The 21670-nt window shown below is 62.4% G+C and overlaps 1 protein-coding gene across 3 annotated transcripts; it reads left to right on the forward strand.

The window, feature by feature from the left end:
• Positions 1-316: 316 nt before the first annotated feature.
• On the forward strand, positions 317-20976 carry KLC1 (kinesin light chain 1). 3 transcript variants are annotated; one of them, XM_056113771.1, is made up of 15 exons: positions 317-577; positions 1692-1922; positions 2738-2816; positions 3148-3373; positions 4582-4669; positions 4992-5093; positions 5527-5700; positions 5911-6010; positions 7223-7272; positions 7354-7421; positions 8161-8269; positions 9943-10098; positions 14732-14862; positions 20683-20752; positions 20857-20976. In XM_056113771.1, exons 1-15 carry the CDS (start codon positions 317-319, stop codon positions 20857-20859), a joined length of 1848 nt encoding a protein of 615 aa, XP_055969746.1. In that variant the 3' UTR covers positions 20860-20976. The 3 variants fall into 3 exon arrangements, with proteins under 3 accessions (XP_055969746.1, XP_055969744.1, XP_055969745.1); XM_056113769.1 differs by lacking the exons at positions 20683-20752; positions 20857-20976 and adding exons at positions 17054-17120; positions 17881-17973; XM_056113770.1 differs by lacking the exons at positions 20683-20752; positions 20857-20976 and adding exons at positions 17054-17120; positions 17881-17973 and having other exon boundaries at positions 9943-10071.
• The last annotated feature ends 694 nt before the right edge of the window (positions 20977-21670 follow it).

The following is a 21670-nucleotide window of genomic DNA, read 5'->3' on the forward strand; positions in this document are numbered from 1 at the left end:
GATCGAACCTGAGGTGGCTGTGTGCAAGGAAACTGCCCTCCCCGCTATTACCGCTTTGGGCCCTGGGCCTGGAGTCCCTTCATGCAGAGTCCTCCACTCCCCACTGGGAACAGCCCCCGCAAGCACTGAGCACTGCCCCCAAACCCAGACTGAAGAACTCAGACCTAAGCTAGGAAAGTAAGTAGGTCTGTAGAGGCAAAGTTCAGATTGTGGGGTTGCGAGGAAACAATCTCCAGTACCCACTGGGGCCTGCACACCTGCCCTTCTTAAAGATGTGGCAGGCCCCTTAACGAGATGTCCCTCTCTCCCTCCCAGGATGTATGACAACATGTCCACCATGGTGTACATAAAGGAAGACAAGCTGGAGAAACTCACGCAGGATGAGATCATCTCGAAGACCAAGCAGGTGATCCAGGGGCTGGAGGCCCTGAAGAACGAGCACAACTCCATCCTGCAGAGCCTGCTGGAGACGCTCAAGTGTCTGAAGAAAGATGATGAGAGTAACCTGGTTGAGGAGAAGTCCAACATGATCCGGAAGTCGCTGGAGATGCTGGAGCTTGGCCTGAGCGAGGCGCAGGTAGCAGGCTTTGCAGTCGCGCCTGGTCGTGGGTGTGGGGGCTGAAGTGGCTTCTCAGGCCGTCAGGGCAACCCTCACCCGGGGTCTCCCCAGAGCACTGTGAGCACCAACAGAACAGTGGTGCCGACCCATCCCACTGGGTGGGAGTCCTGTGCTGCCCAGGCCCTGCAGCCCGTGACTGCTGTGGGTCAGAAGAGCACCGCCTCCTCCGGCTTCTGTCTGCAGACGTGCCCTGTGGTGGCCTGAGTTTGTTTTTCCACTTAGTGTCTGTGCTTCCAGCAGATGGCCCCTGTGCTGGAGAGAGGGGAGCAAGGAGCACCCCGGCGTGCCCTCTGCCAGCAGCCAGGGTGCACTGGGCACCCGCCTCTCTGCGGGGCGGGGCGGGGCTGCCTGAGGGCTCTGCTCTCCTGAGGGCCACTCACCCTCAGTTCTGGACCAGTGTCTGGACACTCGTGAGTGACGCTGTTTCTGGGGCTGCACGGGAAGGTGCCTGGGTCGGAATCTGCCCAAATGTGGCCGGTGTGAGGGTTGAGGAAAGGCACGGGGTGTGGGGTGCGTGCTCTGCCATGGGACGCGTGCTTTGCCGTGGGACGCAAAGAGCCCCAGCACTGCCCAGTGTGGCCCCTAAACCCAGACCCAGAGCAGACAGGAAACAGGCAGGCCGAGGAAGCCCCACCCTGGACGGATCTCCCCCTCCCGCAGGGCCTGCACAGCATAGCTGCTCCTGGGACACGCGGTCCTGGGTGCTGGCACTGGTGGGCTCCCTCACTCGAAAGGGGTGCGGTCTGCCCCCCCCAGCTCCCACCTCTGTGCTCTGTCTCGTGTCCTGGGATGAGGGGCTGTGAGGGGCGCAGCGGCTTCTCTAGAGGGCAGATGAGCCCAGTTCCTCAGAGGGGCCAGGGCCACTCCCTGCCACTGTTCATTTGAAATGAGGCTCAGCAAGGGCGTTTGGGGGGTTGCTGGTGGGGAGGTGCCGTGTGGTGCCCAGGCCGGAGCTCTGGTGCTGGGCTCCTGTGGCATGACCGGTGCCGCAGCCCCATGTTCTGTAGGGTGGAGAGCGTGACCCTGTGGAGTGGGCTGGGGTGCAGGTGCCCACGCGTCACTGCCGCCGCAGGTCATGATGGCCTTGTCCAACCATCTCAACGCCGTGGAGTCGGAGAAGCAGAAGCTGCGTGCGCAGGTGCGGCGCCTGTGCCAGGAGAACCAGTGGCTGCGCGATGAGCTGGCGGGGACGCAGCAGAAGCTGCAGAAGAGCGAGCAGGCCGTGGCGCAGCTGGAGGAGGAGAAGAAGCACCTGGAGTTCATGAACCAGCTGAAGAAATACGACGACGACATCTCCCCCTCGGTGAGCGGGGCCCCCTCAGCACCCCCTCCCCTCCCCCTCCCGCCATTGAGGGGGGAGCACCCTCCCCTCAGCACCCTCCCTGCTCTCTCCCCTCCCCTCCCCACTTTGTCACCGGTCTGGCCCAGCCCAGGCACACACAGGCAGCCCGCGTGTCCGTTTCCGTCTTAGGGCAGGTGCTTCAGCTGCTGTCTCGGGCCTGACCTGGCCTCTTGGCCTGGTCCCAGCTCATAGCCTCTCTGAGCCCTGTGCCCACCCCTGCTGGACTCACCAGGCCTGGCCCTCCTGTCATGGGTTCTCCTGCCTCAGTGCTGTGGGGGTCAGTCCTGATGGTGTGTGAGACGGCATCCGGGTGCCCGCAGGCGGAGCTCTCCGCCCGGGAGCATGTTTACTTGGTATCATGCATTTGCTTCCAAAGAAAATGTGCAAATGGAGTTGGGATTTCCCTGCACTGCGGCACTGGGAATAGGGGGACAGGAACGGGGGATGAAGGGGCAGGCATCCAGGTGGGGACAGGGACAGGGCGTGGAGGGGCAGGCAGGGGGACGGGGACAGGGCTGGAGGGGCAGGCATCCAGTCGGGGACAGGGGATGGAGGGGCAGACATCTAGGCAGGGACAGGCATGCTCAAGTTCCCCAGCCTCCCAGTGAGCTGCGGCTTTTGTTCCTCTGCCTTAACCAGGCATGAGCCAGACTCCTGGTTACCCTATCATGGGGCCTAAACAGGGAGCGTCTCAGTTTTGTGACTCTGGGGGATTCCTGTCTGAGTGCCCAGCGGTTGTCCGCGCTGTGGACTGATTGTAGGGCCCACCTTTCTAGGAGGATAAAGACTCCGACTCCAGCAAAGAACCTTTGGATGACCTTTTTCCGAATGACGACGATGAACCTGGTCAAGGCAGTAAGTGGGTGTGCCGGGCAGGCCTCTGTGGGGCGGGGCGTGACGTGACGGTGCATCTGTGGGCTATGCTCTGCACCTTGGGGGGCAGCAATTGCTACATGGGATCCCCTCTTCTCCTGGTCCAAGAGCAGCACCCCCCAAGTACCCAGTTGGCCTAAGGGGTGGACAGTCCATAGAACCTGCTCCCGAGCTGGGAAAGTTATTGAAGGCTGGTGGGTGTACTGCATTTGTGTGTGTGTGCGTGTGTGCGCGTGCGTGTGCATGTGTGTGCGTGTGTGTGTGCGTGCGCGTGCGCGCTCACGATCCGGCCTGACCTGGAGTCTGTCTGCAGTCCAGCAGCAGCACAGCAGTGCGGCGGCCGCTGCTCAGCAGGGCGGCTACGAGATCCCGGCGCGCCTGCGCACACTGCACAACCTGGTCATCCAGTACGCATCCCAGGGCCGCTATGAGGTGGCTGTGCCGTTGTGCAAACAGGCGCTGGAGGACCTGGAGAAGACATCAGGCCATGACCACCCCGACGTGGCCACCATGCTCAACATCCTGGCCTTGGTGTACAGGCAAGTGGGTTCCCTTTACTCTGGGGCCCGACTCCATGCACCTTCTTCGTTGCCGCCCCCAACTTCTGGCCCTGTCATGTCTCTGGAGAACGGAGGACCAGCTGGCCCTGTCCCTTATCTGCCGGGGGCTCTGGGGACCCAGCACAGCCACAGATGCCATGGCCTCAGGGACAAGCTCCCTCTCCCCCCCCGTCCCCCCCCCCCCCATCCTCATGCCTGGCGTCAGGGCCACTTACCTGTGTTTTCTGTTCCCACAGTAATTTGGGGATGCAGGGATGTAGCCCTGACAGATGCGAGGGTTCCCCCCTCCCCCAACCCACTGGGGTATCGAATTCTCTTTTCTCCCAGCACCTGCTGGCTCCTGCTGGGGACTAGGAGACGTGTGTGGCCGCTGCTCCTGTCCTAGGTGTCGGACCCGGCACATCACGAGAAGCAGGCCAAGCATTGGGGAGTGTTTGGAGGCGTCTCAGCTGGGGAGCAGGAGCTGGTGGGGTGGTTGCAGGGTCTCACAGCCCACCTAGCCTCCATGCTGTCGTGTGGTCACTTTCTTGTCTATGACTTGACTCTTCCAGTTTAGCAAACTTTCTTCTCTCCTTTTGTTTAAATAATTTTTTGATCACAACCAGGGATGCTCAGGGAACCAGGGTTAAGCCGGGGTCAAACCAGACTCCCTCACCCAGCACGTGCTCCTCCTGACCTCTCAGCCCACTCGGCTGGCATTTGGGAGGCTTCAGACCTGTGTAGGGAAGAGAGGCCCCGCTGCAGACCTGGACGGGTGGCAGGGCTCTCACCGTGTGTCCTGAATCCAGTGTAGCAGGCCTGAGCAGTGGCTGATGGCTGTTAACTCCGAACCCATCTCAGCAGCGTCTCTGGCTGCTCGTGTTGGGTCTCGGTAGCAAGTGTAGACCTAAGGCAGGACAAGTGCTGAGGAGGAGGCTGGAGAAGTGGCCCCGGCAGCCGGGGAGAAGCTGCAGGTCTCAGCCATCCACAGAGCTGAAAACATTCTTTAGAAACCTGCCCAGGGGTTAGAGAGACGGTTCGGTGGCCAGTGCACTTGCCTTGCATGTGGCCAGCCTGGGGTCTGTGTCCGGCACCCCAGATGGTCTCCTGAGTCTGCCGGGAGTGGGCAGCTTGTGGCTGGCTGCCAGGCTGCACTGTGGTGGGCAGTGGCTGTTTGCAGACATTGCTGACGTGTCTGTCTCCCCTAGAGACCAGAACAAATACAAAGATGCAGCCAATCTCCTCAACGACGCCTTGGCCATCCGCGAGAAGACGCTGGGCAAAGACCACCCCGCGGTGTGTACCCCCCACCTGCTCTGTGGCCGGTGCTCACTCTGCTGTGGCTCTGGCAGGGAGCTGCCCACCGCAGCCTCAGCGCCACACTCTCTTGATCCCAGTCAGGCTGCACCTTCTAAAATTTCTTCTGGAGAACTGTCTGCTCAGCTCTGTGGGGGCGCTCTGCCTCCCGTGGGCCGAGCGCAGTCCGTCTGCCCGGCTGTGGGCTCCATCTTGCATGTTTCTTGCATGACCCACCTCTGCTCTCCCCCAGAGCACTTGGGGCTCCCTGGGGGCTGCTCGGCAGGCACCCCCTTCACTGCTGTGTGTCCCTGTGCTGCAGGTGGCGGCGACACTCAACAACCTGGCGGTGCTTTACGGCAAGAGAGGGAAGTACAAGGAGGCGGAGCCACTGTGCAAACGGGCGCTGGAGATCCGGGAGAAGGCGAGCCCGGGGCCCGGGAGAGGGGCAGTGCCGGCGCGCAGCTCTGGTCTGGATTCCCGGCCTGGCCCGGCCTGGTGCTCGTCCACCTGCAAGACTTTGCCAGGAGCTGTAGATGTGTGCAGAGTCCTCAGCTGCCCTGCCAAGTTGGGGGTGGACACGGGCTCTGCTCTGTGGCGTGTCCCTGGGCGTCGGATCCGAGCCACGAGGACCCTGGGGAACACTTGAGCCCGGTGGTGTCTGTGGCTCTCTGCTTTTCTGAGACGGAGCACAGTTTGAGCTGCTCGGCGAGCTGAGAATACTGTCCACGGCCCAGCGTGGGGGGCCCAAGCAGGGAGAGCAGTGGTGTCACTCCAGTCCGAGTAGGGTCTAAGCTGGGGGTGGGGTTCCTTGTGCGGGGTCCCGGTGGCTGCTGACTTGGCTGCTTTCTGGCCAGGTTCTGGGGAAGGATCACCCTGACGTGGCCAAGCAGCTGAATAACCTGGCGCTGCTGTGCCAGAACCAGGGCAAGTATGAGGAGGTGGAGTACTACTACCAGAGGGCCCTGGACATCTACCAGACGCGCCTGGGCCCCGACGACCCTAATGTGGCCAAGACAAAGAACAACCTGGTATGTTCTGGGCAGCTGCATGCAGCAAGGCCACCTCCTCGTGCTCTGCCAATCTGCCACGTGTGTCTGCCTGCTGTGTCCCTTCCACTGTGCCTGCCCACGGTGCCCACCTGCTGTGACCCTCCCTGCCCTCTGTGCCCACCTGTGCCCTTCACATCTGTTGTGCCCTCCCATGGGCGCTGCAGACCTGAGCTCCGGGCTTGTTTGCAGGCGTCCTGCTACCTGAAGCAAGGGAAGTTCAAGCAGGCAGAGACCCTGTACAAGGAGATCCTCACCCGCGCGCACGAGAGGGAGTTCGGCTCTGTGGACGGTGAGCTAGACGCGCCCTTCCTAGCGTCAGCCTGGCACGCCCGTCATCGCAGGGCCAGCAGTGTGGTCTGTGGGGTTTCTGGAGGGGAGGATGTGCCGGCACAGCTCCCGGCACGCACAGGACCTGTCCTCACCTGGTGCCCCCACCTCTGCCGCCCACCTATGCACGCAGAGATCTGCTCAGTCAGCTCTTTTCTTCGGGCGTTTCTTGCAACCCAGCGTCTATTTATCTCTGTTAGGAGTGGAACAGAAGCCCTTGGCCCAGGCACATTCCCTGCAGAGGTGGGGTGGGGCATGACGAGGTGCCAGGTCCCCTTGCCCTGTTCCAGGTTCTCCCCTCAGTGAAGACGGCTCGGGAAGCACCAACTGCTGGCAGAGCCCAGGCGGGAGCAGGACTCTGCTGGGCCCACGGGAGCCGCTTCTCTATATCCACTTCAATTTTTACCAGTGCTCAGTTGCGGGCCAGAGAGGCAGGTCTGTCTCTTTGGTTCTGGAGCTGGAGTCCAGCTCCACACGTGCCAGGCTGCCTCCTCCCACCGAGCACAGCCACGGTGGAGGGTTTCCTGAGGACACCCCCAGCTCAGATTCACAGAGTGCCCAGACAGATCAGCATAGCATGTGGGACACCCCTATTCAGGCCTGCCTTCCCTGGTCCCCTGAGCTCTGAGTCAGGAGTAGCCCAGAGTACGTCTTGACTGGTGCCCAAACCCAGAAGCACCTTGGACCTGGCGGTGGGAGAAGGCCATGTCCTACCCTCAGAAGTGAGGGCCAATGGCCGGGCTCAGAGTTTGTATGTGGAGGGGCCAGGTTCTAGTCCCGGTGCCAGCTCCAGCAAACAGCGATTAGGACGTTACGGAGAGATGGTTCGTGTCTTCTCCAGGCCTGCTCCCCACAGTTCCCTACTATTCCTCTGATGGTTTATTGTTAACGTTTCTCAAATGCGAAATTCTCCCAAGTGTTCCTGGGGGATTCCAGAACAGGAAGTTTCATCATGGGGACCCCGGCGTTGGTCAGAGCCCCCCAAAGCTGCCTACCCGTCTCTCCTAGGCGGCAGCTCTCCACTTGCGCAGGGGCTGCCCCTTCGGGCTGCCATGTCCTGTCTCTGAGGCCTGCTGACTGCAAGGCCAGGGGTGGGCTTGCAGACAGGAATGAATCCGAGCGCTCCGGTGACTGTGAGAGCCACTGCCCTCGCTCACTGTCCCTTCTCCCCCAGACGAGAACAAGCCCATCTGGATGCACGCCGAGGAGAGGGAAGAGTGCAAGGTAGGGCCGGGCCTGCGGAACCTTCCAGGAGGGACGCCTGTTGTCTCCGGAGCTGCCTCTCACTAGGATTGTCTGTTCCAGGGAAAGCAGAAGGACGGGGCATCGTTCGGAGAATATGGCGGCTGGTACAAAGCCTGTAAGGTGGACAGGTAGGACACAGACTCGGGCAGGGAGCAGGGCGTGTGCCGACCCGCGCTGCTCTGAGTCCCTCAGGCCCATGCTATGTGGGCAAGGTTCCTCCGGGCCCTGGACTCGCCATGCCGTCGGGCTGCTGCTTCTCAGCCTGGTGGTCTGAGAGCGGTGGCGGAAGCGGGTACTTAGATGGAGGAAGCCGTACTCGGCCAGTGCAGCTCTCCTCACAGCCCCGGCGCTCCGGCCCCTCCCGCGGGACCCTGGGTCTTCTCATGGGAGCGAGCCCCTTCTTAGCTCTTCCCCGTGCCCTTGAGACTCAGTTTGCCATTCTTCTCTTTCTGGGCTAATGGGAATCTCTGGTTCAGAACGTGTGTTCCCGAGTTCCCGTGGCTGATGTTTAAGAGCGTGCATGCTTGCAAACATGTTCTCGCACAGACGCGGTGGAGTGTCTGCCTTTAGGCCCGGCCTGGTAGAGAGAGAGATGCTGCTGTCCGCTTCTCAGTGCTGCTCAGGGACCAGGCAGTGCTGGGATTGAACTTGGCCTCATCGAGGCTTGGTGGTTCTGTCACCTGAGCTCTGTCCACAGACCTAAGTCTGCTGGTCCTTTCGGTCATCCTCAATGCATGGTCCACTAGCCAGTGCTTGCGTGGGTGTGGGGCGGGGGTGACTCGGCTTCGGGTGACGGGCTCACAGGCTTGCCGTAGAGCTGCCTGACATTCATGCTCACAGCTCCATGGGTCATGTGCTTTCTTGCAGCCCGACTGTTACAACGACTTTAAAAAACCTCGGGGCTCTCTACAGACGTCAAGGCAAATTTGAAGCTGCTGAGACCTTGGAGGAAGCGGCCATGCGGTCACGGAAACAGGTTGGTCAGGTGTCTGCTCATCACTGCCAGACCCGAGTGGGACAGGAGGACTGTCATGCCTCAGCGGGACAGAAAGCTTCAGTAGGTGTTTGAATGTGGCAGGAAGGTCCAGCAGGTTGCCTGAGTGTGACAGGAAGGTCTGACAGATGCTATAAGGTGACAGGAAGGTCTGTCAGGTGTCCGAGTGTGACAGGAAGGTTTGTCATGCCCGAGTGTGACAGGAAGGTCTGTTAGGTGTCTGTCACAGGTTTGTCATGCCCGAATGTGACAGGTTACTTTGTGTCTGAGTATGGCAGGAAGGTTTGTCATGCCCATGTGTTGACAGGATGATCTGTCAGGTGTCCTAGTCTGACAGAAAGGTTTCTGATGCTCGAGTGTGAGAGGGAGGTTTATCATGCCCAAGGGTGACAGGATAGTCGGTCATGTGTCTTGAGTGTGGCAGGAAGACGTATCAGTCCAGCTCATGTGGACAGTGAGGAGGGCCTGAGCACAGCAGTGTGAGATGGCCAAGCTCTCGGGCAGGCCAGCCCGGCGGAATGATGACTGAGCAGAGGGGCCAGGCCATGGGCTCAGTTCTGCCTGCGGGGCTGGTTCCAGGGCCGCAGGGGTCATGTATGGGCTGTGAGGAGTCAGGAGGTGTGAGGCTGGTCCGGGCTGAGAGTTTCCTTCTGCACAAGGAGATGCGGGCCTCCTCCTGCAGGGGCCGGGTGTCTCAGCACGCAGGCGGCTCACCGGGATGGTGCTGTGGAGAGGGCTATGGGCGTGTGGACAGGGCAGGCAGAGGCTGTGCTTCCTGGCCCTGGAGTGCTGTGGTGGGCAGCCCTTTGCAACTCGGGTTGGCATCTGTTTGGGGGTGCCACTCTGGGGCTGCTGTCGGCCAGGACAAGTGCTGGGCCTGTCTGGTCTGGCCTCCGGGATCCTGAGAGGCGCATGGGCTGATGTTGGACTCAGCTGTGCCTGGGTCAGTCCAGGGGAAACTGCACCCTAATTCTTGGAAACACTTCGAACCCAGCAATCCTGCAGAGGCACATTTCCCACCGTGTGCTCACTTGGGAGGGCAATGGCATGTGTCTGGGAGGGAGAGATGTCGTGGGGTGAGTCGGAGGTGTGGGGTGGGTGGCAGGTGGCTATTGGTGGGCTCGCCTTCTGAGGGGGTTCCCGCTGTCCCGTGAGAAAGTGCCTCTGTGATTCCCCACATGCAGTTTCAATCTGTTGTTCAGAAACCATGTCTGGAAGGAGAACCAGGCCCTTGTTACCCGCTGAGCAGTAGAACAGAGCCACAGCTCATTGCTAATTAACGGCCTCCTGGTGCCGTTAGGAAGGGGCAGTCCCCAGCCTTGTAGGAAATTTTAGACACAAACCTTGGGAAACGTGGCCTCCGTGTGTTTGACACCCGGCTTCTCCCAGGCTCCTCGTGTGGTATGTTGGTGGCTCTTGCCAGTTGTTCTGTTTGGAAGCATCTTGAGCTAGTGGTTACCCGTTCGCTGCTTCCTAGACTCCCCAGCCTGTGATCGTTCATGAGCTCAGTCACGACAGTGACTCGAGGCCACGGAGGCGGCCCATTCGGGTCCTTCCCGGGCCTGCCCTCCAGTGAGCCTGGCAGAGGTGATGCCTGTGAGCTGGGCTGGGGCAGAGTGAAGCCCACGGCCTGTACTTCCCCCGCCTGCCCGCAGGGCCTCGACACCGCCCACAAACAGAAGGTGGCTGAGGTGCTGAGTGACGGGGAGCATGCGGAAAAGGGGCGCAGCCGCGAGAGCTTGGACGTGGTCAAGTACGAGAGTGGCCCTGACGGAGGGGAGGAAGTGAGTATGAGCGTAGAGTGGAACGGGGTAAGTACAGTCCACGGTGCGGGGCTCCAGCGCGCGCCGCGCTGTTCTCAGATGAAGTATGAGTGAAGCGCTTTCTGGTTCTTTCTTTTGCTAACACCAAACCTGCTCTTGGTGTGAGGGGCTGGTTTCCTTCTCTCTGGGAGCCATGGACACTGTCTGACCCCTCTCAGCCGCTGGACACTGGTTCTTCCCAGCAGGGTCCATGCTGTAACTTTAGGGCTCCAGAGACACTAACGCGCTGTCACTCACCCTCTCCTTGCTAACCGCACCGCTCCTAACCCTGCTGACCAGGCCGCTGGACCTCTGTTCACATTAGCTCAGACACCACATGGGGAGACCATCGAATTTCTGTAGACACGCACAGACCAAAGCAGGGGAGTCTGGGGCTGCTGTCATGCTGCCCTGTCCGGGAGCCCTTCCCAGTCGCCACCAGGTCCTGAGAAGTGCCAGGCCCTTGTCTGCCCCATCTGGACGTGCTCCGCACTGCTGCCAGTCAGGAGTGTTGCACACACGCCACCTCTCAGCTGGTGGCTGGCGTTGGCTGCCGTCAGGTCGGTGCCTCGTGGCCAGGTGCTCAGACTTTAACGTTGCAGGGTTCTCTTCGAGTAGTTTCCTTGAGCAGTTCTTTGCCGAATAGTCGTTTGGAGCTTTCCTGTCTGTGTGAATCGTGCCGTGGCACACGGCAGCTCCAGAATGGCAGAGTCTGCCGTGTTACTTGGCCCACATACTGTCCCGGGCAGAGTCCCAGTGGCCCCTGAGCTGTGCTGTGCTGTCCTGCCTGTGTCCAGGGCCACCTCAGAGGGACTGCGGCACTTCTCCGGGGCTTTTCTTGTGAGACAGTGTCTAGCCCTGCCCCTCCCCCCTCCCCCGCCTTGAGACCAGGCCCTGGAAGCAGGGGTCACTGCCGGAGGAGGGTGTGTCAGCCCCTGGGAGAGGCGCTCCTACAGTCCCCGGATATGGGTCCTCCTGGGAACGGAGCTGTGAGGACGGATGCCAGGACAGCGCTCGGGAGCACGTGAGGAGGCCTGGACTCCCTGGGCGGCCGCACCCACAGGCCCACCTGGTCTTTGCCTTGTGTCTTCAGTCCTGGCTGTGAGAGCTGTGGAGGCCTTAGGTGTCACAGCCCCACTGGTGCGCCCTTCCCAAAGCAGCCAAAGGCTTGTCAGTAGACCCCAGGCCTCCAGTTCTGTAGACGGAACCCGGACCCCCAGATGTGTGCGGGTGGACTCGGGATCCCAGATACCTGTGGGCGGACCTGGGACCCCAGATACCTGCGGGTGGACCCGGGACTCTAGATGCCTGCGGGCGGGCCTGGGACCCTAGATACTTGCGGGCAGACCCGGGGCCCTGGATGTGTGCGGGCAGACTGGGACCCCTAATGGATGTGGGCATACCCCAGGAGTTGGGGGCCCACACTGCAGGCTGTGGTTTCCAGGGGTCGCTGCTTCTCACTCAGGATGGTTTGCTCATGCCTTGAGAGGCTGCGTGTGCACGGTGAGGTTGGGCCTTGCAGCCCACTGTGGTCAGTGCTCACTGCCCTGGACAGCTCAGCTCTGGGAAGGGGCTGTAGAGTTGTGAGTGTGGGTGGAGCCTGGTGCCCTGAGTGGTGCAGATGGGGAGAGGGCAGGCCTGGGGTTTACTGCTGGGCACTGTGGTCCTTAGTGTTCAGTACTTCAAACCCAGACCTGGGGGAAGTGTGGTCAGCAAGGGGCTGCTGCTGCCTATGGACAGGGTGGCCTGCTGATAGGATGGGGGAGCCATTGGAAGGCTCAGGGCTGGGGGTGACCCTGCCCTCAGGATGAGCCCCACCCCCAGGAGGTGACCCCACCCTCAGGATGAGTCCCACCCCTAGGAGGTGACCCACCCTCCCCCAGGATGTGGCTTCACTCCCGGAGGTGATTCTTTCCTTATTTTGTGTTTGGGCCATACCAGTAGTACTCAGGACTTAATCCTGGCTCTACGCTCAGGGATCGCTCTTGGTGGGTTCGGGGGGTGGGGGGGACCGTATAGAATGCCAGGGATCAAGGCTAGGTGGGCGTGTGTAAGACAAGTGCCCTCCCTCCCCCCGCATCCTATGGCTCCAGCTGGGACCCCCTTCTGCACCGTGTGGGTGCGTGCAGGTCCCCTTTCCTGGCCTGTGCCAGGGACTCTTGGGAAATGAGAAACACGCTGCCGTCCGGCCACAAAGCTCCAAAAGCCACTGTGCTCCCTCCCCTGGGTGGTCACTGACCCCGAGCCCTTTAGGGGCCTCCGGGTTTTTTGCTGAGGAAACTCTCCTGTGGCGTTGCCCCCACATCCTGAGTCTCCCTCCAGCTTCCTTTGCTTTCTGCCCCCTCAGAAGCACCCCCCCCACTTTCCCTGCTGTTCCCTGACCTCTCCCTCTCTGAGTGGGGCTCAGAGCCTTTTCTAACTCAGCGTTGGGGTCCATTCCCAGTGGTGCTTTGCCCTCTGCCCAGTACAGCAGGGGGGGTGTGCTATAGGAATTTGTCTCGCGATCGTGACAAGGAGACGCCTGTCAGGATGGTGTGAGGGTGCCCGATCCCTGAGCTGCGTGGTGTGTGCAGAACCCTCTGGCGGCGCTCAGGGGCTCCTCCTGCAGTGCTCGAGGCACGGAGGTGCCTTTCCATGCCAGCCTGTGCTGCCCATGAACCATCTCGGTTCTCGTGTTGACGTTTGCATGGCGGCGACCCCGTCATCTGGTTTGGGAAGAGTCAGGTGCACTGAGGCTCCCAGACCCTCTGACCTGTGCCGAGTGGGAGCAGGAGTGGGCAGAAGTGCCTGCGGGGTGGGGGGGGACTCCCTGTGTCCCCGCCGGCACCCATGCCAGGAGCCACAGGCTGGCCTCTCCCCGCCCCGGAGAACTCATGGCACTTCTGAGCAGCGAGAACGTTTTGTCCTGCCCACAGCCCTGGGGAGTTGGTAACCAGTTTTATTTTTCCATTTAAAGATGAGAAAAATGAAGCTCGGGCTGGTTAAGTGACTTGCTCTCCATCCCTCGGTGAGTCAGAGTGGCGGCCAGGCTGGCCCGTGTGTCCTGTCCAGGCGGCAGGCCCAGGCCACAGCGCCACCTTGGAAAGCCGTTGTTTCTCACCCCTTGCGTTCGGATCACCCACTGCATGTCTGGGATGTGCTGTGGTCTTTGAAAGCGTCTGAGGTGTCTCCGGTCGTGCTCCTAAGAAAGTGCTCCTGTTTCTGAGCACAGGCGCTTGGAAGGGTTCCTCGGTCTGGTGGGGCGCCGCAGACCCTTGGGGTCTTCACATGCTCCCTGCCCTGGCGAGGGCCCAGGAGGTTTCCGGGTTGGGCCGAGCCAGGCGCCGGACCCCTGGTCTCGACAGGGTGACATGGAGCAGGGGCCCGTCTAGATGGAGGAGACCCGCAGGCCAGGCCTGGGGCTGGCCGGGCTGGCAGAAGCGGCTGATGCCTCCGCACGCCCCAGGGCCTGGTGACCTAGAAATCCTGAGGGCCGCGCCGGGCTCGTGGGGACGGTGGCCGCGGCGGCGCTTTCACGCTCTCTCTCTCGTTCTGTCACAGGCCTAGCTCCCGACTGTCCGCTGTCCTGCATGAGGCGGCTCCTCCTCCAGCTAACCTCGCCAGTGCTGCCCGCTGCGCTAGCCACCCCCTAGGGCTCCCGTCCGAGCTCCACCTCGGGACTGGCCATTCCTCTCGGTGCTGCTGTCCTTCGGGGGGGCTCTCTGTCCCCATGTAGCTTTGCCAGATATGTACTTAGTGACCCGAGCTGTATCACTCCAACCGCGTCCTGTGTAGACACGAGTTTAGCCTAAGAGCGATTAGCTGTTCACTCCGACACGAGATAGTTAGATGTCCCCGCAGCTGTGCGCAGTGGCATGACAGTGACTGACCGTGGACACTGGCCGCCCGGCCTCCCTCTCCCCGGGGCTCCGCCCCAGTAGCCTCTGCTCTGTGCTCTGTGTGTGAAACTCGGCGGTTCTGCTTTTCTCTACTAACCTCTCAGTGTTCGGTGACGTGTGCATTTGTGTCTTTCTAACTTCTAATAAACTCACTCCAACTCACCTGTGTGCTGGTCTGTCTGCCTACTAGAACCTTTCCTTGCTGGGGGTCGCGGCTTCTAGGAGGGACCTGGCAGCTGGTGGTCCCCCGGGGGCTGCCTGCGCATCCCTCCCCTCGCCTCGAGCTGCTGCCCTGCAGGTCCACTTGGACAGCTGTCCACTTCCTGGGGCTGAGCCGAGTGTGGGGAAAGGTCTCGGGGCTGCTGGTTCTTGACCCATGGGCACTGGATTGAATTTTCCAGCCCGTGATAGCCAGCATTCAAAGAAGCTGCTGAGAAGGGCGGGGCCCGCGCGGCTGGGAGGGCGGGGGGCGCGGGCTGCGTGGAATCCGCCTGGGCTCAGCGTTTCCTGACTCGGCCTTGGTTTCTGAGGCTTCTGTGGGTGACGTCTTTTGTTTGCAGACACCAGCGCCATTGTTTCCTGGGGGGAATGTCGCTGCTCTGGTTTGAATGGGTGGCTTCATGCTCTTGTGCCACGATCACCGGGTTCTTGTCCCCACAGTTGAGACGCAGAGTTTTGGTGCCGTGTCCTTTCTCTCTGGCCCCGAGTTGGGGCGGTGCCGGCGCCCGCGCGGGCAGCTTCACGTTTGTCCCCGTCTCTTGCAGGACGGCACTGGATCTTTAAAGCGCAGTGGTTCCTTTAGCAAGCTCCGCGCCTCCATTAGACGCAGCAGCGAGAAGCTGGTTAGGAAGCTGAAGGGAGGCGGTGCACGGGAGAGTGACCCCAAGAACCCTGGGTAATTATCCCGAGCGCCTGCCACAGGCCCGGCCCCGAGTCCCTGCCTTGCCCCGTGCCGGGCGGGCCCTTCCCCAGGGGGTGGAGAGGGCAGAGGCGAGTGGCTGTGGGAGATGGGCCGTGCCAGCTGCTTTAGCACCACATGCGCCTGTGGTTCCCGTGGGGACGTGGCCTTAGATGGAAGGAAGAGATGTGGCCGTGGCTTCGGAACCTCACAGTTCCCGTGTGGGAGAGAAGCTTTGTCTTGGGGCTTGGCATCTTTCTATTTATTGTGGCAGGATTGCTCCCAAGTAGTGCTCAGGTGTCCAGGGGCCACTTCTGGCGATCGTTGGCCAACTGGCCCTCCATTGCTCGGCCACCAAGTGCTCTGGGGACCCTGTGGTGCCAGGACTGGACTCGGCATCCGCGGGGCAGCAGTGCTCTGAGCTGGAGCCACCTCCCCTGGCCCCTGCTTGCACAGGGCTGACCGCACCTTCTTGTGGTCCAGTCACTGCAGTGTTGCCAGATCTTCTGGAACTTGCGCCTCCTCACTGGCCTCGGCCTGGCAGGCCCCGTGTGGAGCTCAGCTCACTCGGGACAGGCGAGGTAGCCCAGGACACATGCTTGGTGTCTCCTGAGGCAAGAGGACCCCAGGCATCCTTGAGTGGGGTGCCCCACAAGGGGCCTGCCTGGGGTAGGGGAGTGCCCTGCAGGTGTCTGCTGCCCTGCGGAGGAAACCCGAGTTGGGGGCACGGGCGCCCAGGAGGGACAGTGGGAAGGGTGTTCCCAGAACTGAAACGGACTGTCTGGAGGAGCAACATTTCCTCTGGCGGTGGCCCTGGGCGTCTGGGCAGATGTCTCGCCCGTTCCTGTGCCTCGGTGGTACCCCTGGGCTGCCCTAGAGGTTCTGGAAGGTTCTAGCCTTGTCAGTGAGGTGGTTCTAGCAGAGCCCAGCAGCTGCCCCGTGTCTGCGGTACTTGGGGATGTCTGGCGTCTGCTTGTGGGTAGAGCGAGGGGCGGGGAGGCTGTAACAGGCCAGGGAGCTCGGCTGCATGGACCAGCGTGTCTGGGTGGCGTGGCGGAACCCATATCGTGGGGGCACCCTGAATTTGGGGAACCCAGCAGACTCTCTTTGGGCTGCAGTAGGGGCTGATTCCTGAGAAGTGGCTGGTGGCTCTTCTTGAAAGGGATGGGGGAGAAGGCCGGCGGCCAGTTGGACAGTGGCCAGACATGAGCCGTGGGCCGTGAGCTCTGAGGGCCTGGGGGCACCTGGGTCCAGCCTGTGGCCTGGTGTGCAGCTGTGTGGGGGCGCCCCGGTGGCGGTTTGCAGGCTCTGTCCCCGACTGAGCTGTGTGTGTGCTGCGAGCTCTGGAGAACCCTCCAGAATCTGCCCCAAGTGCCTGTCGTTTCAGCCTGTACCACAGGGTTGCGGGGAGCGGGGGCAGCGGGCGCGGCTGCGTGCACACACTGTCACGTTGGTTTTGTGTTTTGGTTTCTAAGCGTTTCAATACCAGCCTCAGAGCCTGAGAGGCGGCATAGGGTTAAGGCGCTTGCCTGGCACACGCCTGACCCGGGGTCAGTCTCAGCACCACAAATGGTCCCCTGAGCGCAGAGCCAGAAGTGACCCCTGAGCACTCTCAGGTGTGGCCCAACTCATGCCCCCCGTCCCTGCCTCCCACTGGCTCCACAGCTCCCCGGAAAGCGCTCAGATTTCTCCCACTGAGTATCTGGAACGATCCTTGGAATGCGGCCTGTGTGCACGGGGGGTGTGGTGCCCCTCACCCTCACCACCCCACACCTCTGGCCCCAATGGCCTCATGTTCCCAGAGGCTCAGTAGCTTTTGGGGGGCTACAGGCGGTGCTCGCGGGATCGGGCCCGCACCTGGCACTGCTTAGGCGACCTTGACGTGCTGGGACGGGCTTGGGCCCGCACAGGCTCCGGGGGGCTCTTTCCCCGGTCATGCGGAGCTTTTAAAACGTTCAAGTGAGACGCCGAGTTGACATGTCATTGGCCTTTTGCTGAGTGACACATTACTCAGTGAGGTGCGAGTTGCGAGTTGCGGTCGGGGCTGGGCCGCGCGTGCGGACCCGCTGGTCCCTCAGGTGGGGAGAGGCCGTGCCTGGGGGCTGCATGTTGTCTCGGGGGCGCTGTGTCCTCTGCTGCCGCTGACCCGTGTGCTGTTTGTCCTTGCATGTCCACTGCCCGGTCACAGCATGAAGCGTGCCAGGTCTCTGAATGTCCTTAACGTGGCTGGCCAGGCAGCTGAAGACCGCCTGCAAGTAAGGAGCCCGCCCTCCTCGGGTCCCCGCAGGCGGCCGGGCCCACCTGCTGCGCCCCGCCCTGCCCAGCGTTGCCGCGCGCCCCGCTCTGCTCCCCGAGCCGCGTGCGGGACCGGCCCTACACGCTGGTCCCGAGATGCGTCCACGCCTCTGGCCGCTGCTTGGTCCCACTCCCGGCTTCACTAACCTGCTGACACACTGTCATTTGGTCTTGGGCTCTCGGCATGTGGTTTGGATCCCACACGTCCAGTCTCACGCCCACGCCAACATGCCACGGTGATGCTTCACACTGGCACTCGGGATGGCTGCTGGCCGGGCTCCTGGCTCTAGACTTCGCTTCTGTCCAGTGTTGAGCGTGACTGTTGGGCATAGCAGGCCCCGAGCCGACCTGGCCTGGGCTTCTGGGCATGGACTTTGTGCATGTTGGCAGTTCCTGGCGTGCTGGTGCCCACAGGGCCCGCGTTTGTGCCATGGCAGCCGGCCTTGGCGGTGGTGCTCTGTCCTCTGGCGGTCCTGTGCTCCGGTTACCGAGTCCCGCAGGTGTGTGCCGCACCTGGGGCCCGGCTGGCTGGTGCTGCGGGCACTCGGGCGTTTGCGGCTTGTGGTGGGCACTTGCTTTCACTTGAGCGTCTGGACGCGTGTGAGCTCCGGACACGCGTGTCCTCACCGAGCCTGCAGCTGTCCCCTCCCCGGGTCCCTAGTGGGCGGGGCTGGCCTGCAGGTGGGCGGGGTGTAACCTCCCGTTTGTTTTCTCACACAGGATCGAGGTCATTGTCTCGCAGACTCGCGAGCTCTGAGCGCCAGCCATACTGACCTGGCCCACTGCGGCCAGAGCTAGACGGGGCCCAAGATAACGGCACCAGGTGCCCCCTTGGCAGGGGGCAGGCGGGGCTCCATGTCTCAGGTGACCTCCTACCCTTCAGGAGGGCCCCCCAATTCTGCTCAGCTGCACCCCGAGTCTCCAGCACAGCCCCGCTGGGTGTGGCCGGGTCAGAGACGGCTCGGCAGCAGACTGTGCTTCCTGCCTGCCTGCGGCCCCTCATTGCCCCCACCCAGTGCAGGGAGCCCCTGCACTGTCACTGACGCTGTCCCACTTGTCGCTCTCCTGGCAGTGCCATCACCGAGCTCTGGGGCGGGTGTGATACTTTTAAAGGCTTTTCTTTATGTACTTAAGCAGCTACAGGGAAGGGATGGAAAATGATGTGCTGGTACCTGCCCGAGCACTGGCCCGGGAGTCCAGGCCATGGGTGCTTTCAGGGGCTTTGGGGCTGTCCTTGTCCTGGAACTGCACTAGGCGGGGCTGGGGTGGACGCTGGGGAGTCCCTCTGGCTGGTGGGTCTGGGGTCAGGCAGCCCTGATTTGGACTTGGTCTTGGTGACCCAGTGAGCCTGGTGCTTGGGTGCCCCCTGCTGGCCCATCGGGGTTTGTGGTGCCAGGGCAGGGACGTGAGCACCCACTGCTGCTGGGCTGTGCCGCCCGCTTCCTTGGCACATCCTTGCCCAGCCTCAGGCGTCCTGCATGCCCCAAACCCTATGTTCCTTGTGACCATTTCTCGGGGGTCACACCTGCTCAGGAGTAGGTGGCCAAGACGTGGCCTCAGGCAGCAAAGTGGAAAAGAGCCAGTCACCTCGGTGAGGGGTCGGGCATGCAGCCCCTTCTGGTCTGAGGCTCGGGGATCGGCCCCCTCCAGCAGTGGGGAGCGTTGGGAGGGGGCTGTGGCATGGCGCTCAGGTCACATGTTGTGTCCCCAGCAGCGTGGGCCGTGAGAATCCAGGGCCATTAGGTCCGAGCCAGGGGCTTTGCTAAGGAGTGTGGCTTTCTTCCACACCAGACCTGCCACTGACAGCCGTGGAATGTTCTGGAAGGCACATATGTGAGGCTGATCCTTTGCATAAGCATCACGTGCTGGTCAGATTCCCAATCCTGAACCGGGGATACTTGGGTCACATGGGCAAGGCCAGCCCTGCAGGTGGGGCTTTTGTGCCCCCCAGTGCCAGGAGCTGATGTGTTTCTTACTGGGCTGCAGCAGCATCGTGGGTTTGAGGACCGGTGTGGGGTGCTTGGTGCATGTGGTGTCTGAGGGTCTGGGGACCGCAGGGTGAGTGGCTGAGAGCAGGGCTGGCAGTCTCGGTTTTGCGCCCTCGCTCTGGTGTGACGCTGGACAGTGACTTGGTTCCATTCAATGACCGGAATAAAGCATTTTATTGCCTGTTGTCAGTTCCGTGCGCTCTGCAGAAGGCGTCTCCCGAGTCTTCCTGGACCAGGGTTCCCTGAGTCAGTCCTCAGGATGCAGCGCCGCCCGCAGGCCGTTAGGGCCACACTACAAACCTGCCCTTGAAGCAGCCTAGGTGGGGGGACCTCCCCCAGCTCCAGGCCTGAGGGCCCCCCAGGGGTGTGTCTGCCTAACTTCTGTGCCGCGGCTGGAGCAGCACCAGCCTCCAGGTGTGGCGAGAATGTCTGTCCCCATGGGTCACGTACAGGCTAGATGCGGGCTCCAGGCCAGAGAGAGGTTCCCGGGGGCAGGTGGGAGGGGAACCGGAGGCCACTTCCCAGGCTGGACAGTCCACCCAGGGAGCAGCCGCTGGTGGCACCCGCAGGGGGCAGGGGCAGTGCAGAGGGGGCGCAGGCAGGGTGCAGATCAGATGCTGGGGTGAAGCGTGCATGCACCCAGTGGCGGGCTGGTCCAGCAGCGTCCTCCTGGGGCATGCAGGGGTCACCTCTGCCACCAAAGCCTGTGCAGTGCCCGTGTCAGGAGGCTTCAACATCCCTGTGGGGGTGGCTCAGGCGGGGACACGTCAGGGCCGTGTGGAAGCAGAGCCGAGAGAGGGTGCTGCCGGCCCCGGGGAGCCAGCCGTCCCGCGCACACCTTCTGTGAGGATGTCGTAGCCGCAGGCCCCGGGGGGCAAATGAGGTGCAAAGAGCACCCTCAGGGTCCGGCCTGGCGCTGTGCGTGGGCCCTCGTCCGGGCGGTGCCGATCCGCCATCAGCCTCACGAGGAGCTGGTCGGCCCAGGTGCCCCCAAGTGCTGGCATGACCCGTGTGTCCCCAGGGCTGGAAGGGGACAGGCCTCCGTGACTCCCTGGGCCCGCCTGCCCTCCTGCCCACTCGGGAGGCGACTGCGCTTACCCTGCTGTCCTGGCCACGTCCTGCTCGTCCACAACCTCCGTCACCTGCAGGGCCCAGAGAGTGAGCGTGGGGCCCGTGCCCGTGGGCCCCCGCCCCGCCCTGCCCCGCACGGGGGGCTCGCCTGGTTGATGCACAGCACTGGGCTCTGGAAGGTGCAGCTCAGCCGCCGCAGCGCAGCTCCCAGTGCACGCAGGAGCCGGGCCCTGGGTGCAGCGTCGGGGCCGGGGAACTCACAGCGGAACGGGGCGGCCACTGAGTCGATGACCAGCAGGCGCACCAGCCCCCGAGCCAGTAGCACCGGCACCTTCTTCGTCACACACTGCAGCAGGCTGTCCTGGAGGGGGGGACCGTCACCCGTGTCCCTTGGGCCCCCACAGGAAACCCCCTCCTGGGGGTGCGCGTGCCCTTGGCCCTGACCCTCCCTGTGCTCCCCCAGGGTTCCCGCAGAGCCCCTCAGCGTGGAAAATGACAGTAGCAGTGGAGGCGCGGAGGATGCTGCCCTCAACGTAAGCCTGGCAGGGTGGGGGGCCTGGGTGCAGCCCGGTCCTGCCCAGTCACTCAGCAGCGTGTCTTGGGGTCTGGCCTGACGTCCCCGTCCACTTCTTTGCAGTGAGTCTGCACACAGCGCCTGGGAGCCCTGTGAGAGCCCGGGACCGCCGAGGCTGGAGGGCCGGAGCCTGGGCCCCCTCCTGCCCCAGCCTGGGCAGCCATACCCGCTGACAGCCGGCGGGGTGGGCACAGCCTCGGGGCCATCAGTCCCTGGCCTGCTGCACCACCCGACAGTGTATCTTAATGTAAATTAAAAATGTTCAGTTTATAGGCCTGGTTTTGTGCTTGAGTTCTTTCTAGAATGGTCCATGAGTCAAGGGGACTTTGCCAGCCACGCCACGTGCAGCGTGGGCATGCTCCCAGAAGCCACACCCCGTGGGAGACTTTGCTCTTTCCTGCTGTGTCGGTGTCTTTTGGACCCTTGGCGCCTCATCCTTCTTCCTCACCTCGGGGGTCACTATCCTTCCAGGAGCCCCCATCCTCCCAGGATCCAGCAGCGGGTGGCTTCACAGACACTCAGTGGGACAGCCATTCAACCAGCTGCTGATCAGGTGGTAGGGCCACTTCTAGAACCTTCTGCAGTGGACATACTGCTGGCGGGCACCGGGGTCTGTGTGCCCAGTCTCCCCCATAGCCCTGTCCTCTAGCATCGGGCTGGACAAACGCAGCACTCACCACGTCAGCTGCGTGCTCGATGAAGATGTAGTCCCCAAACTTGATCTTCCCGACCACGTGTGCAGGCACGTCTGTGCGCAGCTGCTGCTGCTGGCTGATGAGCTGCTGCAGCCGGCGGCTGGGGAAGGCGTCCTCCGTGCACACGTACACGGCGCCTGGGGGTGGGCGGGTCATGCTGCAGGCCGGCCAGGGCCGGTGGA

The sequence above is a fragment of the Sorex fumeus genome, unplaced genomic scaffold (assembly GCF_029834395.1).
Source record: "Sorex fumeus unplaced genomic scaffold, SorFum_2.1 ptg000022l, whole genome shotgun sequence".
Lineage (NCBI taxonomy): Eukaryota > Metazoa > Chordata > Mammalia > Eulipotyphla > Soricidae > Sorex > Sorex fumeus.